The 17,138-nt window shown below is 42.8% G+C and overlaps 1 protein-coding gene across 1 annotated transcript in view; it reads left to right on the forward strand.

Annotated features, from left to right (window-relative positions):
• Positions 1–17,138, forward strand: part of SLC15A1 (solute carrier family 15 member 1) — a 71,016-nt gene that overhangs the window by 42,362 nt on the left and 11,516 nt on the right. The window contains exons 10-18 of the mRNA XM_023218077.3: positions 2,073–2,159; positions 2,714–2,803; positions 5,075–5,119; positions 5,212–5,244; positions 5,329–5,417; positions 6,214–6,295; positions 8,699–8,818; positions 10,522–10,668; positions 12,388–12,437. Of these exons, the coding sequence (XP_023073845.2) occupies positions 2,073–2,159; positions 2,714–2,803; positions 5,075–5,119; positions 5,212–5,244; positions 5,329–5,417; positions 6,214–6,295; positions 8,699–8,818; positions 10,522–10,668; positions 12,388–12,437 (743 nt within the window). The remainder of the gene's footprint in view (positions 1–2,072; positions 2,160–2,713; positions 2,804–5,074; positions 5,120–5,211; positions 5,245–5,328; positions 5,418–6,213; positions 6,296–8,698; positions 8,819–10,521; positions 10,669–12,387; positions 12,438–17,138) is intronic.

Here is a 17,138-nt window from a genome sequence, read left to right on the forward strand (position 1 = left end):
TGAGATGGAGTCTTGCTCTGTCACCCAGGCTGGATTGCAGTGGTGCATTCTCAACTCACTGCAACCTCTGCCTCCCTGTTCAAGTGATTCTTCTGCCTCGGCCTACCACGTAACTGGGACTGCAGGCACATGCCACCACACCTGGCTAAGTTTTCTATTTCTGTAGAGACAGGGTTTGCCATGTTGGCCTGGCTAGTCTCAAACCCCTGACCTCAGGTGATCCGCCCACTTCAGCCTCCCAAAGTGCTGGGATTATTGTATTATATTTCAGTTGTATTGTACTATTAGATTGTTGTATTGTGTTGTATTTCACTTTTTGAAATAAATGTGCCCTCTCCCTGTCAAAAAAACATCCCTTCAAGGGCAGCTATACTCTTTTCTTCTGACATTAGACCTGTTCCCACCAAAAAGCTTTTTCCAAGCAAAGAGGGGACCTTACCAATTACCCATCCAAGTCCTTCCTTAACGAGTCATTGACAACTTTGTTACAACTCCAGAAGAACAACTTCAAGCTATTTAGAGTCATGAGAACTATATTGCGAAGTATCCTAAAGTCAGCCTGTAGCTTTAACTTACTGCTTTTCTTTTTTTCTTTTTTTTTCCTTTTCCTTTTGAGACAGAGTCTCACTCTGACACCCAGGCTGGAGTGTAGTAGCACGATCTCGGCTCACAGCAACCTCCGTCTCCCAGGGTCAAGCAATTCTCCTGCCTCACCTCCCGAATAGCTGGGACTATAGGCGTGCATTACCACGCCCAGCTAATGTTTGTATTTTTAGTAGAGACGGGGTTTTGCTATGTTGGCTAGGATGGTTTTGAACTCCTAGTCTCAAGTGATCTGCCCACCTCAGCCTCCCGAAGTGCTGGGATTACAGGTGTGAGCCACCACGCCTGGCCCAATTACTGCCTTTCGATCACACTCATGCCTGCAGCCTCCACCAGCATTGCTTCCTGCTGTGTCATTGCAAATGCACTTTGCTCTTCCCAAAGGCCTTTTTCCTAAACAACATTAACAAGGAATCTTAGTAGCCCCTAATTTTATGATGGGTGGGTCATCGTATTTTTCTGACCTGTGTTATTATATCTTAAAATGTTTCCCTATAGCCTTAATTTTGTAATAAATATATTTCTCTGTACTGTGTTCTTACTCTTAAAAACTAATACTCAGTTCAGTTATTGGAAAGCTTTTAAGTATGTTTGAAACAAGTTAATGTGTAAATCTAGTTTTTCAAACACAAATTTTATAAAACCTAAATACAGATCAAATATTTCTAATAAAAATCTAGCATCCAAATTGAGATATGCTGGCCGGGCATGGTGGCTTATGCCACCCCAGCACTTTGGGAGGCTGAGGCCAGTGGATCGCGTGAGCTCAGGAGTTCAAGACCAGCCTGGACAAAATGGCAAAACCCTGTCTCTGTTAAAAATAAAAAATGAAAAAATTAGCCAGGCATGGTGGTACATACCCGTGGTCCCAGCTACTTGGGAAGCTGAGCTGAGAGGATCACTTGAGCCTGGGAGGTCAAGGCTGCAGTGAGCCAAGACAGTGCCACTGTACTGCAGCCTAGATGACAGAGCAAGACCTTGTCTCAAAAACAAACAAATAAATTGAGATTATGTCATAAGTATAAAATATTCTCTGGATTTTGAAGAAAATATGGAAGAAGGTAAAAAATCTTAATTTTAAAATATTGATTACCTATTAAAATCAGAGTGGGGTTTATCATGTTATATAAGATGTTTGTAGAATGAATTTCAGCCGTTCCACTTTTTCTTTTTAAGATGGCTACTAGAAAACTTAAATTGCAAGCACGTGTTCTATTTCTATTGGGCGTGCTTCTCTAGAGGATCTGGAGAGTGAAGTGGACACAGCTTAACTCTGTTCACCCCAACTCAAATGCTTGTTGGAAAGAGACTGTTAATAGAAATAAGTGCTCATATACTAGTAGATACAATTGTATATTTTGCTTTTCTCGCAAGCATATTTTTCTACTAAAGGTAGTTTAATTGAAATGTGCTTCCCTGACAAAGTTATTGGTCCTGTTTTGAAATTTGATTTTTCTTCCTTCCTTCAGTTTGCCATCAAAAATAGATTTAGGCATCGGAGTAAGGCATTTCCCAAGAGGGAACACTGGCTGGACTGGGCTAAAGAGAAATACGATGTAAGTAACTGTCATTGCTACAATGACCCTGATTCCCGCAGGAAGTGAACACCCAAAATCTCAATTGAGATTAAGGTTATATGGAAAAAATGATTAGTTATACTTTCTTAACCTTTATAGCATATTAAATAAAACCATGCATGTATGCATTTTTTTAATTGAAATAACTTGATAAATAGATCTGGAAATAATATTATCTTTTCATAGTTTTTCATTTGGTATAATCTGGCATTAATTATATGTAATTGGGATCACATAACCTTAGTTTGAATATAGGAGAGTCAAGCGGTGGTGACGGCGGTGGTGGGATTTACATTTAGTAAATGCACGTAATTTACCTCCTAAATAGATGTTTTCACTCTTATTTTAAATAGTTTAGACATTTTTGGTTTTCTAAAGAAAACTGCGGCAGTATGTTTTGGATTAATCACCTCCCAGCTTGTCTCTAGATGCAAATATCTGTGTCTCCACTGAAACTCAGCAGCAACTGCAAGTCGTGAGTGGCACAGGACACAGGGTGTGGCTAATTTGTCCCTCCCCCACTCCAACTACAGGAGCGGCTCATCTCCCAAATTAAGATGGTTATGAGGGTGATGTTCCTGTATATTCCACTCCCAATGTTCTGGGCCTTGTTTGACCAGCAGGTAATGTGAAACTCTGCTTCCTCTCCTCTTCACTGAGCAAGCCTACATCTGACACTGCCAGGTACCAAGGCTCACTTCGTATTTCACACCTAAAAAGTTCTCCTCCAGTTGCTCATTTATATTTCGCTTGTTTAATCGATCACATTGAGTTTATTGTAAAAAACAAAAACAAAAGCAATTCTAGGTGGTCCTATCCACATTCTGTTGCTAAACAATGAAGACAATTAGGTGAGGTCAAGTCAAGCCTTGGGAAAGATTTCATCCAGGACTCTTACCAATCAAAACTGAGAGTAGAGAGTTTGTTTTCCTAACAATACAGATGGTAACAAGATACACTGCGTTTTGTGGAGTCCATACATAAATGGAGAGGGACTTGATCTCTTCCACTCTAAGATGGAATGCTTGGGCTGGAAGTACCATCCTGGGGTGGAAAATGACTCCTCTCCGAGCAGGGACCTAGAACCCAGCAGGTGACCTATTGTCTTTTCTACCGCAGCCCTAAGACACATACCCGGGAATTTTTCACAATCGTGTTAGACAGCTGAACGCATGGGGCTCGGTAACCAAAGCAATCAATCGGATAGTGTTTCTTTTTAAAGATCAATCCTGGCCGGGCGCGGTGGCTCAAGCCTGTAATCCCAGCACTTTGGGAGGCCAAGATGGGTGGATCACGAGGTCAGGAGATCGAGACCATCCTGGCTAACACGGTGAAACCCCGTCTCTACTAAAAAATACAAAAAAATAGCTGGGTGAGGTGGTGGGCGGCTGTAGTCCCAGCTACTCGGGAGGCTGAGACAGGAGAATGGCCATGAACCCGGGAGGCGGAGCTTGCAGTGAGCTGAGATCCGGCCACTGCACTCCAGCCTGGGCCACAGAGCAAGACTCCGTCTCAAAAAAAAGAAAAAAAAAATCAATCCTGGTTTACAGAACAAAGAAAAAATAGACATTGTTTCTGTTAGAAACTGGAGTTTAAAACAAATGTATGATCACACAATGAACACAAAGGGTTTGAGCAGGGAGGATGATGGTGGGAATAAACCATTGCTTGGGAGAAATGTGAGTAACAGCTGTAAGGAGATTGAGATGTGTTAGATGGACCCGGGAGGCAGCGCTGCTTGCGGACAGGAACTGGTCACTGGAATGAGGCTTGCTCTGGAAACACATGCCTCACCTGGTAGCTGTGAGACTTGAGTCGCTGTAATAACTCTTAACCCTGCCCAAAGGGTGCTAATCACCCTCTGCAAGGCTGTGAGGGTCCAGTGTGAGAACATCCGTAAGGTACTCAGTGACTGGCCTGTGTGAAGAACTCAAATAGGGGTAGATTTCTTTTTCTTTTTCTTTCTTTTTCTTTTCTTTTTTTTTTTTTTTTTTTTTTTTGAGACAGAGTCTCACTCTGTCACCCAATCTGGAGTGCAATGGCACAATCTTGGCTCACTGCAACCTCCACTTCCCAAGTTCAAGGGATTCTCCTGCCTCAGCCTCCTGAGCAGCTGAGATTACAGGCACCTGCCACCACACCTGGCTAGTTTTTAGTAGAGATGGGGTTTTGCTGTGTTGACCAGGCTGCTCTCGAACTCCTAACCTCAGGTGATCCACACATCTCGGCCTCCCAAAGTGCTGGGATTACAGGTGTGAGCTGCTGCGCCTGGCCAATTTCCTGACTTTCTATGATGTCTTTGCAGTGGAGTTGATGGATTCATATGGAAGCGTTTACATGTTTAGTCTTCCATGGACATAATCATATTTACCTGTACAGTCCTGGGTCCTCTCTCACTGTGAAATGTGTTGACTGTAAAGGGGCTGCCCAGGTTTAAATCCACCTCTCTTGATGGAGATCTAGTCGGGGCCAGCCTAGACTGTCAAAATGGCTGTTAACAATAATATTTTTGAAACTTGGATGGCAGTGAATATGGACCATCCGCAATGTACACAGCTGCTGTCACCTAGAAGACAATGCTATGCTTTCCAAAGAGCCTCAGAAATGCATTTTTGTATTTCCTAGGGATAGCTTCATTTCAGGGTAGTGCTTTGTGCAGCCTCAGGAGGGGTTGGAACACTCCATATGGTGTACACTCGTACACTAGAAATGCAACCTCTTTCTTTTGACCTAGTATTATAATAGAGCTGGGAGATTAACTTTATGTTTAAAACAACTTTAGATCCCATAACATGTCAGACCTCATTCCTGATATGGAAAAGACTCACCATTGACTTGTAAAATTTAAAAAACCCACATTCCCAAATAATACCACAAATTTATTCATTTTTCAGGGCTCTAGGTGGACACTGCAGGCAGCAACTATGTCCGGGAAAATCGTAAGTTTGACTCCTTTGTTTTAGTTTCTTTGTCCCCGTTCTTCCTCCCTTTCATGACATTTTGCACTGAGATTGTTTTCCTCTCTTTTTAGGGAGCTCTCGAAATTCAGCCCGATCAGATGCAGGTAGGAGAAGAAATGTAAGTTGCTTTCAGGGATCAGAGTCGTCTCTGAGACAAGCTTAACATTTCTCCTCCACTTCCTCTGCAGACCGTGAACGCCATCCTGATCGTGATCATGGTCCCGATCTTCGATGCTGTGCTGTATCCTCTCATTGCAAAATGTGGCTTCAGTTTCACGTAGGTGATGGGTGGGTTGGGTTGGGTGAGGCTCCCTTGGTCCCAGGGCTTTGCAGATGGGCTGTGCTCAGCCTGCAGCCCCTCCCGCAACCTCACCTAGAGGATAGCGTTTTGAATAATGAAGAAAACAAATGTTTGTATGCTGATGTTTCTGAAAATGTTCTTTACAATAAAAATGCTGTGAGTGACAGCCTGAAAAGGCCTTTAGTCAGGCTTTCTTCTCTATGCAGATAATAGGAATGGTCATTGTAATCTGGAGTAGCACCTGAACTATAGTTTCTAGAAATTAATGTAAATATACAGGTCAGGCAGGCACAGTGGCTCACACCTGTAATTCTAGCACCAAGGCAGGCAGACCACTTGAGGTCAGGAGTTCGAGACTAGCCTGGCCAACATGGCAAATCCCTGTCTCTACTAAAAATACAAAAAATTAGCCGGGTGTGGTGGCACGCACCTGTAATCCCAGCTACTCTGGAGGCTGAGGCATGAGAATCACTTGAACCTGGGAGGCAGAGGTTGCAGTGAGCCAAGATTGCGCCACTGCACTCCAGCCGGGGTGACAGAAAGAGACTCTGTCTCAAAAAAAAAAAAAAAAAGTAAACATGCAAACAAGAAGATATATTCCATTTATCCTCCTTGAATCCTCATGAATCCATGACCAAGAAGGGGAGGGGCACTTTCAAGCCCATGTTTTTGGAGGGAATTTAGTTTTGCTGGGGGGATGGTGGGGATGGGAGTTTAGCTTAGCTCATCCGTGTGAGACTGGTTGAGAGTCACTCTTCTCTTGTCCCATCAGCTCCTTGAAGAAGATGACAGTTGGCATGTTCCTGGCGTCCTTGGCCTTTGTGGCGGCTGCCATCGTGCAGGTGGAAATCGATGTGAGTTGTCCCCTGGTTCTCCCATGTCCTTTCCTGGTGAATTCAGGTGGAGCGTTCAGAATCTTCTTTCTTCAGGATGAAGGGGATTAGGGGAGGCCAAGGTCTTTCTCTGTGAACTGAGCCCTGGAGCTGTGGGCAGTGGGAGGCACCACAGCTGTGAGGGTAAAGTGGGTGGGCTTCAGCAGCGGAATTTATAATACAGTTTTTATAATGGAAGAGAAGTTTACAGAACATGTTCCTTCACAATCTGAATTCCCAGGGGATCTGGTTAAAAGAAGTTCATCATTCACAAACAAGCATCACTTCAAATGTGTGTAAATGGTCTTTTTGATGTGAGAATGCATTTTGAATTCTAGTGTTTCTAAAATGATTGGTTTGTAAGTTAATCCAGACATCTGTTGGACTCACAGTGGGCTAAACTAGACTCCTGACACTGGTAGTGTGAGATCAGCTCCTAGAAACAGGGCTATGTGGTAGGTAAGACCCTCCTCCCTCTCGCTGCCATCCCCCAGTACTTCCTCCCTCTGCCTCTCTCTCTTTCTCTCATTCCTTCCATCCCCCTCTCTCTCTTTTCATATCTTTGTTTATTTATATTTTTAAGTGAAAGCAAGTTTATTAAGAAAGTAGAGGAATAAAGAGTGGCTACTCCATAGGCAGAGCAGCTCTTTTAATATCTTTAAATTAAAAAAAATAATAATTGTGGAAATATATATATAACATAACATTTACCATATTCTTCTTTTTTTTTTATTTTTTGAAACGGGGTCTCACTCTGTCACCTAGGCTGCTGGAGTGCAGTGGTGCAATCATGCTCACTGTAGCCACAGCCTCCTGGGTTCACACGATCCTCCCACCTCAGCCTCCTGAGTAGCTAGGACTGTAGGCATGCCCCGCCACACTCGACTAATTTATTACACATTTTTTGTAGAGACAGGGCCCCCCTATGTTGCTCAGGCTGGTAAACAATCCTCCCACCTCAGCCTCCCAAAGTCCTGGGGTTACAGGCATAAGCCCCCACGCCCGGTCACATATTAACCATTTTTAAGTGTACAGTTCAGTAGCGTTAAGTACATTTCCATTGTTGTGCAATCAACCTCCAGAACTCTTCGTCTTACAAAACTGAAATTCTGTACCCATTAAACAACTCCCATTTCCCACTCCCCTAGCCCCATCAACCCCCATTCTACTTTCTGACTCTATGAATCTGACTACTCTAGCACCTCCTATGAGTGACATTATATGGTATTTGTCCTTTTGTGACTGGCTAAGTTCACTTAGCATATTGTCTTCAAGGTTCCTCCTGTTGTAGGCTGTGTCAGAATTTCCTTCCTTTGTAAACTGAATACTAATTCCATTGTGCGTATATACCACATTGTTCATCCATTCACCTTCTACAGGCGCTTGGGTTGCCTGCATCTTTTGGCTCTTGCGAACAGTGCTGCCATGAACTTGGCTGTACTCAACGCTCCTCTTGGACATAGCCAGCTTTGTGGAAGATGAATTGTGGGCTAAGGTGGACATGGATTGCTTCAGTGACACTGGGTTTTGGAAAGAGGGCATTGTAGAAAAAAACACAAAAATTCTGAACAAAGGTATGGAGGCAGGAGGGCATCAGACATTTGTGAGATGTGTACACTGCTGCATCTAGGGCTGGGGACTGAGCTTCCAGACTTATAGGAGAACACTGGAGTCGGGTGACGGTAGATCTCAGGTGTCATGACAAGAAGGATATTCGTTTAGGTTATAGCGACTTGGAGCCCTCAGATATTCGGCTTTGTATCCTGGCATCCTTTGGCCTGAAAGTGGCTAGATAAGACTAAGAGCAGCATCTTTCTGATTCGTTCATGTATTAGTCCATTCTCATGCTGCTGATAAAGACATACCCAAAACAGGATAATTTACAAAGAAAAAGAGGTTTAATGGACTCACAGTTCCACGTGGCTGGGGATGCCTCACAATCATGGCAAAAGGTGAAAGCCACATCTTACATGGCGGCAGGCAAGAGAGAATGAGAGCGAAGCGAAAGGGATTTCCCCTTATAAAACCATCAGATCTCGTGAGTCTTACTCACTACCACAAAGACCAGTATGGGGGAAACCGCCCCCATGATTCAGTTATCTCCCACAGGGTCCCTCCCATAACACCTGCGAATTATGGGATCTACCATTCAGGATGAGATTTGGGTGGGGGCACAGCCAAACCATATCACTTCAATATTCTGTACAAAAGTCACTTCTGTGGGTGCCATGGGGTCTGTGATTGGCAGCTTAGTGGGAGACACCTGGCGTGTCTCAGGCAGCACAGCTTTTCACAGCTGGGGTAAAGTGCCCCCATGCCAAGGTTAAGATGATTTTCCGTGTTGTATTGAAGACCTCATTGCCAATTTTCTTTTATTTTGCTCAGAAAACTCTTCCGGTCTTCCCCAAAGGAAATGAAATCCAAATTAAAGTTTTGAATATAGGAAACAATACCATGAATATATCTCTTCCTGGAGAGATGGTGACACTTGACCCATTGTCTCAAGTAAGTAGAAGGAAATGCTGCTTTTTTTTTCATCTTCTGACCCCAGTTACAATAGGATTTAGAGAAGCTGTTTTTCTTGGTCCTTGTATAAATGCCAAGGCCAGCCCAGAAGTGAACTACGGATCTTGATCTCATGTTGGCTGTACTCTAAACCAGTGTGTTCCACACTATGTTGTGTGTTGTGTATGCAGATTGCTCAGGGAGCTGGTTAAAGTGCAGATTTTTTTTTTTTTTAAGATGGAGTCTTGCTCTGTCACCCAGGCTGGAATGCAGTGGTGTGATCTCAGCTCACTGCAACCTCTGCCCCCAGGGTTCAAGCGATTCTCCTGCCTCAGCCTCCCAAGTAGCTGGGATTACAGATGCGTGCCACCACACCTGGCTAATTTTTGTATTTTTAGTAGAGATGGGGTTTTGCCATGTTGACCAGGCTGGTCTTGAACTCCTGATCTCAGGTGATCTGCCTGCCTCAGCCTCCCAAAGTGTTGGGATTACAGGTGTGAGCCACCATACCTGGTCAAAATGCAGATTCTTGAGCGGCAGGCCTGAAGTGCTGCATTTAACTAGCTCTCAGGAACGCTGCTACTGCTGGAGCCTGGAACCACCAGAACAAGGATCTAAACTGGGGGTGATTTTGATGCTAGGGGACATTTGGCCATCTCAGAGACACTTTTTGTTGTAGCAACTGGGAGTATGCTGCTGGCATCTCATGTAGAAGCCAGGGATGCTGACGTGCAGCCCTCCGTAACAAAGATTACTTGGCCCAGATGTTCACACTGCCAAGGATGGAAAACCCTGCTCTAGATCACCCTTCATCTGGATTCGTGGTACTCAACTTCCTGCCCATATTGGAGTCACCTGGAGAGCTTTGAAAATGTTGATACCCAGGTCCCAGACCCAGAGATCTTTTTTTTTTTTTTTTTTTTTTTTTTTTTTTTTTAAATGCGGAGCCTCACTCTGTAGCCCAGGCTGGAGTGCAGTGGCCCTATGTTGGCTCACTCTAACCTCTGCCTCCTGGGTTTAAGCAATTCTCATGCCTTAGCCACCTAAGTAGCTGGGATTACAGGCGCAAACCACCACGCCCAACTAATTTTTGTATTTTTAATAGAGACAGGGTTTTGCCCTTTTGGCCAGGCTGGTCTCAAACTCCTGCCCTCAAGAGATTGGCCTGCCTCAGCCTCCCAAAGTGCTGGGATTACAGGCATGAGCCACCGCGCCCAGCCCTAGCCCCGGAGGTGTTGAGATTCAGCCAGTCTCGTTCCTGTTTAGCCATGGTTGAGCACCGCAACCTTAGACCTTGCCAAACTAATAATCGTGAAGGTAAAAACAAAAAGCCCATTTCCTAATGCTTGGAGCAGCCCAGTATTGATTTTCCCCAGGGCTGTTGCTTTTGCCTTAATGCTGTTCTTTGCCTAACAGTAGGAATTAGTCTCATAGTATTTATTTTTATAAAAACAAAATAAAAATAAGATTCTTGGTGAAAAGCGTTGTTCCTGTGGTGGTACTAAAAACCTCATGACAGAGTCTGTAAGAGTGGGTGGGAACTTGGGGCAAACAAATGCCAACTCCCCAAAGGCATTTTTTGATATCTATGAACATGAACTTGGAAATGTGCAATATCAGATAACTGCTGTTCCATTGTTCAGTTGCATAGTGCTGAGACTGTCATATTAACTATAACTATGCCTCTTTCCCTCCCTCTATAGACAAATGCATATATGACTTTTGATGTAAACAAACTGACAAGTATAAATATTTCTTCTCCTGGATCACCAGTCACTGCCGTAACTGACAACTTCGAGCAGGGCCAGCGCCACACGCTTCTAGTATGGGCCCCCAATCACTACCGGGTGGTAAGTGCATGAACACTTACAGTTGACTCTTTGCTGTTTGTGATACTGGAGGCCCAAATTTTTATGGTGTGACTTTGTTTTACTCCCCTGTAGTATTATATTAGCTCATCCTCAATTTCTTCCTTCTTCTGGAACACAAGACTTCAAAAACACCAGTCAGACTTCCAATAAACGTATGACCGGTGGATAGGAAAAGCTAATATTAATTGAAATTTCTAAAAAGACAACCTGTGGACATTGTATGGGGTCTGTGCACAGATGTGCATGTGTGTACAGAAGTCACACAGAGTACATATGTGAATTCTCAGGGACTTTTACAGAGAGTTTAAAATATATAATTAATTGCACTGAATTTAAAAATTTGCACTAAATAGTCAGAAAATTAGAGCAGTCTCTGAAAAAGTATAATAAGCCTACCAGGTAAAAGCAATAAAATACTATATATACAAAATATTTGATGAGAATATACAGAGATCTAAATATGTCATTTGCTCATAAAAGCTCTATAACCTAGCCTGGACAACATAGTGAGACCCCTGTCTCTACAAAAATTTTAAACATTTGAGTGTGGTGGTGCATGCCTGTCGTCCCAGCTACTTAGGTGGCTGATGTGGGAGGATTGCTTGAGCCCAGGAGGTAGAGGCTGCAGTGAGCCATGTTCATGCCAGTGTGCTCCAGCCTGGGTGACAGAGCAAGACCCTGTCTCAAAAAAAAAAAAAAAAAAAGCAGCAGCTATGAAGGTATCAGTTGAGCTAAATGAAAGGGTTGCGGACATTCTGTAAAGTACATTTAAGTGAGCTTCTATGGAACTGCAATATGGAATTAAGACTCGTGGTCATTTGCTTAATTAGGGAGCTGCTGAGTGGCTTGTTCTAAAGTTTTGGAGAGTAGTGTTCTGTGGAAGCCCAGCAACCAACGATCAGAAATTGTAGAGGCTCATGTTAGCTTTAAAGAAAATCAACGCTGAAGAAATGGAGCCCTTCTTCCTTCTTCCTTCCTTTCTTTTCTCCTTTTCTTCTCTTTTCTCCTTCCTTCCCCTCCTTCCTTCCTTCCTTCCTTCCTTCCTCCCTCCCTCCCTCCCTCCCTCCCTCCCTCCGTTTCTTCCATTTTTTTGTTCTTTCTCTTTCTTCCTTTCTTTCTTTCACTTTCAACAGGATCTCACTATGCTGCTTAGGCTGGTCTCAAACTCTTGGCCTCAAGAGATCCTTCCAAAGCTCTGGGATTTCAGGCATGAAGCACCATTCCTGGCCCAGAAACCCTCTTTTTTTTTTTTTTTCTTTTGAGACATGATCTCCACCTGTTGCCCCATCTGGAGTGCAGTGGCATGATCACAGCTCACTGCAGCCTTGACCTCCCAGACTCAAGATTCATTGTCAACAAATGATTCTCCCTCCCACCTCATCTTTCTCAGTAGCTAGAACTACGAGTGTGCATCGCCTCACCTGGTTAATTTCTAATAGAGACAAGGTCTCGCTTTGTCTCCCAGGCTGGTCTCAAACTCCTAAGCTCAAGTGATCCTCCTGCCGTAGCCTCCCAAAGTGCTGGGAATACAGGCGTGAGCTACTGTGCCCAGCCTCCAGAGCCCTTCTAATGTAACCGTGTCCTTAGCTCCTAGGATAAGTATCAATACCACCTTCTCAAAGACTGAAACATTCATCTAAACTCATTCTAATGAATATTATTTTGAAAATATTTTTATATTACTGTTTTCTCCCTCAGGTAATGGATGGTCTTAACCAGAAGCCAAAAAAAGGAGAAAATGGAATCAGGTATGTATATTTCTTTAAAATTTAAGTTTTATCAGCTTCTTATGGAAGTAATGCATACCCATAGTAAAGTCCAAATGTAACAAGGATATGAAATGAGATAATAGGGTTAGTCCCAACAGTGTAAGGCTGGCTCAATATTCCAAAAAAAACCAATCCATGTAACGCACCATCTTAATAAACTAAAGAGGAAAATGTACATCATCTTATCAATCGATTAAAGAAAAGCATTTGATAAAATTCAGTATCCATTCATGATAAAAACTCTCAGCAAACGGAATAGAAGGGAACTTCCTTACCCTGAAAAAGGACATCAAAAACTCGAGCTAATATTATACTTCATGGTGAAAGCCTAAAAGCTCTCCACTAAGATCAGGAACAAGGTAAGAGTTTTCCACCCTCCCCACTTCTGTTAAACATCCGCTGGTTGCAAGAGCAAAGATACAAGAAAAAGAAGTAAAAGCATATAGATTAGAAAGGAAGAAATAAAAATATTTCCAATTGGCCGGGTGTGGTGGCTCACACCTGTAATCCCAGAACTTTGGGAGGCTGAGGCGGGTGGATCTCTTGAGCCCAGGAGTTCGAGACCAGCCTGAACAATATGGTGAAACCCCATCTGTAACAAAAATAAAAAAAAAAATTAGCCGAGCATGGTGGCACACACCTGTAATTCCAGCTACTTGGGAGGCTGAGGCAGGAGAATTGCTTGGGCCTGGGAGATGAAGCTTGCAGTGAGCTGAGATTGTGCTGCTGCACTCCAGCCTGGCTGACAGAGCGAGACTCTGTCTCAGGAAAAAAAAAAAAAAAATTAGCTGAGTATGGTGGTGTGTGCCTGTAATCCCAGCCATTCAGGAGTCTGAGGGGGGAGGATCACCTGAGCTTGGGGAGGTTAAGGCTGCAGTGAACCGTAATCCTGCCACTGCACTCCAGCCTGGGTGACAGAATGAGACCTTGTCTCAAAATAAATCAATATAACAAATAAATAAATAAATAAATAAATAAATAAATAAATAAATAAATAAAATTTCTACTTATAGATGACAATTGTCTATACAGAAAGTCCCCAGGACTCTACCAAAAGAAGCTCCTAGAGTCAATAAGTGAATTTAGAAAAGTCACGGGACACAGGACAAAAACAAAATCCACCACAGTTCAGTGAGCTAGCAATGAAGAGTTGGAATCTGAAATTTTACAGCCATTTCGTGTGTACTATCTCCCCCCACAAAATATGAAATACTTAGATACAAATCTAACAAAACATGTAGGATTTGAGTGGTAAAAACTACAAAATTGCTTATGAAAGAAATTAGTGAAAAGCTAAATACATGGAGAGACAGCTGTGTTCACTGATCCGAAGATTTAATATAGTAAAGATATCACTTCTCCCCAAGTTGACCTATAGGTTTATTGCCATTCCTATCAAAATCATAGCATTATTTGTATGGGTATAAAAAAGCTGCTTCTATAATGTATATGGAAAGGCAAAGGAATTAGAATAGCTCAAATAATTTTGAAAAAGAATTAAGTTGCAAGAGTCTTACTACTACTAGTTTTAAAACGTGCTATAGAGTTACAGCAATCAAGACAAAATGGTATTGGCAAAGAAATAGACCCATAGATGAATGAATAATCCCGACCCAAGCAACTGATTTTTGTCAAAGGTGCAAAGACAGTTCAATGGATTAAGGGAAGTATTTTCAACATTCATATGTAAAAAATGAACTTGACCTAAACCTCAGATCTTATACACAATTCATGTATAAAAATTATACTAAATTCTTATACATCTTATGTGAAAACTCAAAATTGATTATAGATCTACAAGTAAAATATAAAACTATAAAATTTATATAAAAACATAAGCTCTTGTGACCTTGGGTTCTTAGCTATGACACCAAAAACACAATCCATAGAAGAAAAACTTGATAGAGTTCACCAAAACTAAAAATGTTTATTCTGTTCTGTCAATGTCACTTTTTTTTTTTTTTTTTTTTTGAGACAGGGTCTTGCTCTCCTGCCCAGGCTAGAAAGCAGTGGTGCAATCACAGCTCAGTGCAGCCTCATCCTCCTGGGCTCAAGTGATCCTTCTGCCTCAGCCTCCCAAGTAGCTGGGACTACAGGTGCGCACCACCACACCCAGCTGATTTTTACTTTTGGTAGAGGTGGGGTCTCACTATGTTGCCCATGCTAGTCTCAAACTCCTGAGCTCAAGCAATCCTCCCATCCCAGCCTCCCAAAATACTGGGATTACAGGCATGAGCCACTGTGCTGGGCCTACACTAAGATATGAGTACAAATTTGAACACATTGTACTCATTGATATTGGCACCCAGCCAATATCAGTCTGAAGAGAATAAAAAGATTCACTACGAACTGGGAGAAAATATTTAGAAATCATGTATTTGACAAAGAACTTGTATCCGAAATAAGTTAAGTACTCTAAAAGCTCAATGTAAAGATAATTATACAGTGTGCAACTTTTTGAGGCTGGTTTCTTCCACAGCAAATTCATATAATGTTAATTTAAATTTAATTTTAAATAACCCAATTAAAAATGCAAAAGATTTGAGCAGATATGCCACCAAAGGAGATATCCACACATGACAAATAAGCACATGAACAATAGCATTGGTCTTATTAAGGGAAATATAAATGAAGACTACAGGGAGTTATCACAACACACCTATCAGGTAGCTGTAATAATTGTTTTAACCCTGACAGTACCAAGTGCTGGTGAGGATGCAGGGCACCCAGAACTCCCTTGCATTGCTGGTGGGAGGACAAGATGCTGTAGCCCCTCCGAAAAACAGTTTGGCAGTTTCTTATACAGGTAAACACTCACCATGTGACCCAGCCATCTCACTCCTAGATACTTACCCTAGAGAACTGGAAACTTGTGTTCACATAAAAGCCCACACATGAATGTTTACAGAGCTCTGTTTATAATCACCGAAGATTGCAGATCACCCAGATGTCCTTCAACGGGGGATGCATAAACATCCACCACTCAGCAAAAAAGGGGACAGCCTCAGTACAACGATATGAGTGCATTTCAGATGCATTGTGCTGTGGAAGAAGCCAGGCTCAAAAAATGACACACTTTTCTTTCTTAAACATTGAGGGTGTGGGGAGGGGCTGGTCCTGCCCTGGGCTGGAGTTCCTTTTCTCACACCTATGATTGGAGATGTGGAGAAGGGGAAGGGAGGGACAGCTCACTGGTTCCTTTTGCAGTAGCTCTGTGGTTAAAAACGGAAATTGTTCTCTTGCCCAGTCCCACTCCCCGCCCCCCCAAAAGTGGCATTGACAGAACAATTGTATAAGTCCATTTACATGACATTTGCAGAAAGCCAAAAACTCCAGGGACACAGAACACATTAGTGATTGGCTTGAGTTAGGAGTGAAGGAAAGGTTTGACTATGGGGTAGCACAATTTTGGGGTCCACGTATTCTGATTGTGACAGTATTTATAAATCAAGGTACTGTTAAAATTTATATAGCACTGTATACCCCAAAAGTCAATTTACTATAAATAAATCTTTAATAAGAATAAACTGGGGGGAATGAGAGTAGTTCTCCTGTTCACCTCAACGTTCAACCCTAGTCTCCAGTCCCCTGTAGGCACAACTTTGATAATTTCTGGTTTTAGCTTTTACGAGCTAGCACTAAAACACAAAATAATAGAGACCTATACTTTGGGACAATGTCTATTAACTTACTAATATAGGCTGGGCATGGTGGCTCATGCCTGTAATCCCAGAACTTTGGGAGGCTGAGGTGGATGGATCACCTGAGGTCAGGAGTTCAAGATCAGCCTGGTCAACATGGTGAAACACTGTCTCTACTAAAAATACAAAAATTAGTCAGGCATGGTGCATGTGCCTGTAATCCCAGCTACTCGGGAGGCTGAGGCAGAAGAAATGCTTGAGCCCGGGAGGCGGGGGCTGCAGTGAGCCAAGATTTTGCCACTGCCCTCCAGCCTGGTCAATAGAGTGAGACCCTGTCTCAATAAAACAAAACAAAACAAAACCAAAAAACAACTTACTAATACAAATGGTGGTGAAATGAACTTTTACTTTTCATCTCACCTCCTGTTTGCTTCACATTGTTAATATCTATTAGATGTATGTTTCTGTTTTCCCTGTGCTAGGCTGAGTCTAAATAATCCATAAACAGGATTTACAATATGACCCTATAAATAATATTTACAACATAATAAAGTGTGATCAGTCTGCAAGAGAAAATGTTACTTTATATCCTTGAAAATGTATCCCTCCACTGAAAATGTCTTGACTGTCCAGAGGCATTGGAATCTCCTATTACATGGATGAATTGTTCAGCATTGCCTGTCTTGGTTGCTTTCATTTCACCAAGGCTTTCTTGCACAGCTTCACCTTTTTTTCCCTGTAACCCAGTTGGCCTCTTGTTAACAAAAACATGGCCGGGCGCGGTGGCTCAAGCCTGTAATCCCAGCACTTTGGGAGGCCGAGACGGGCGGATCACGAGGTCAGGAGATCGAGACCATCCTGGCTAACATGGTGAAACCCCGTCTCTACTAAAAAATACAAAAATCTAGCCGGGCGAGGTGGCGGGCGCCTGTAGTCCCAGCTACTCGGGAGGCTGAGGCAGGAGAATGGCGTAAACCCGGGAGGCGGAGCTTGCAGTGAGCTGAGATCCGGCCACTGCACTCCAGCCCGGGCGACAGAG

This window comes from Piliocolobus tephrosceles, chromosome X (assembly GCF_002776525.5).
Source record: "Piliocolobus tephrosceles isolate RC106 chromosome X, ASM277652v3, whole genome shotgun sequence".
In the NCBI taxonomy this organism is placed as follows: domain Eukaryota; kingdom Metazoa; phylum Chordata; class Mammalia; order Primates; family Cercopithecidae; genus Piliocolobus; species Piliocolobus tephrosceles.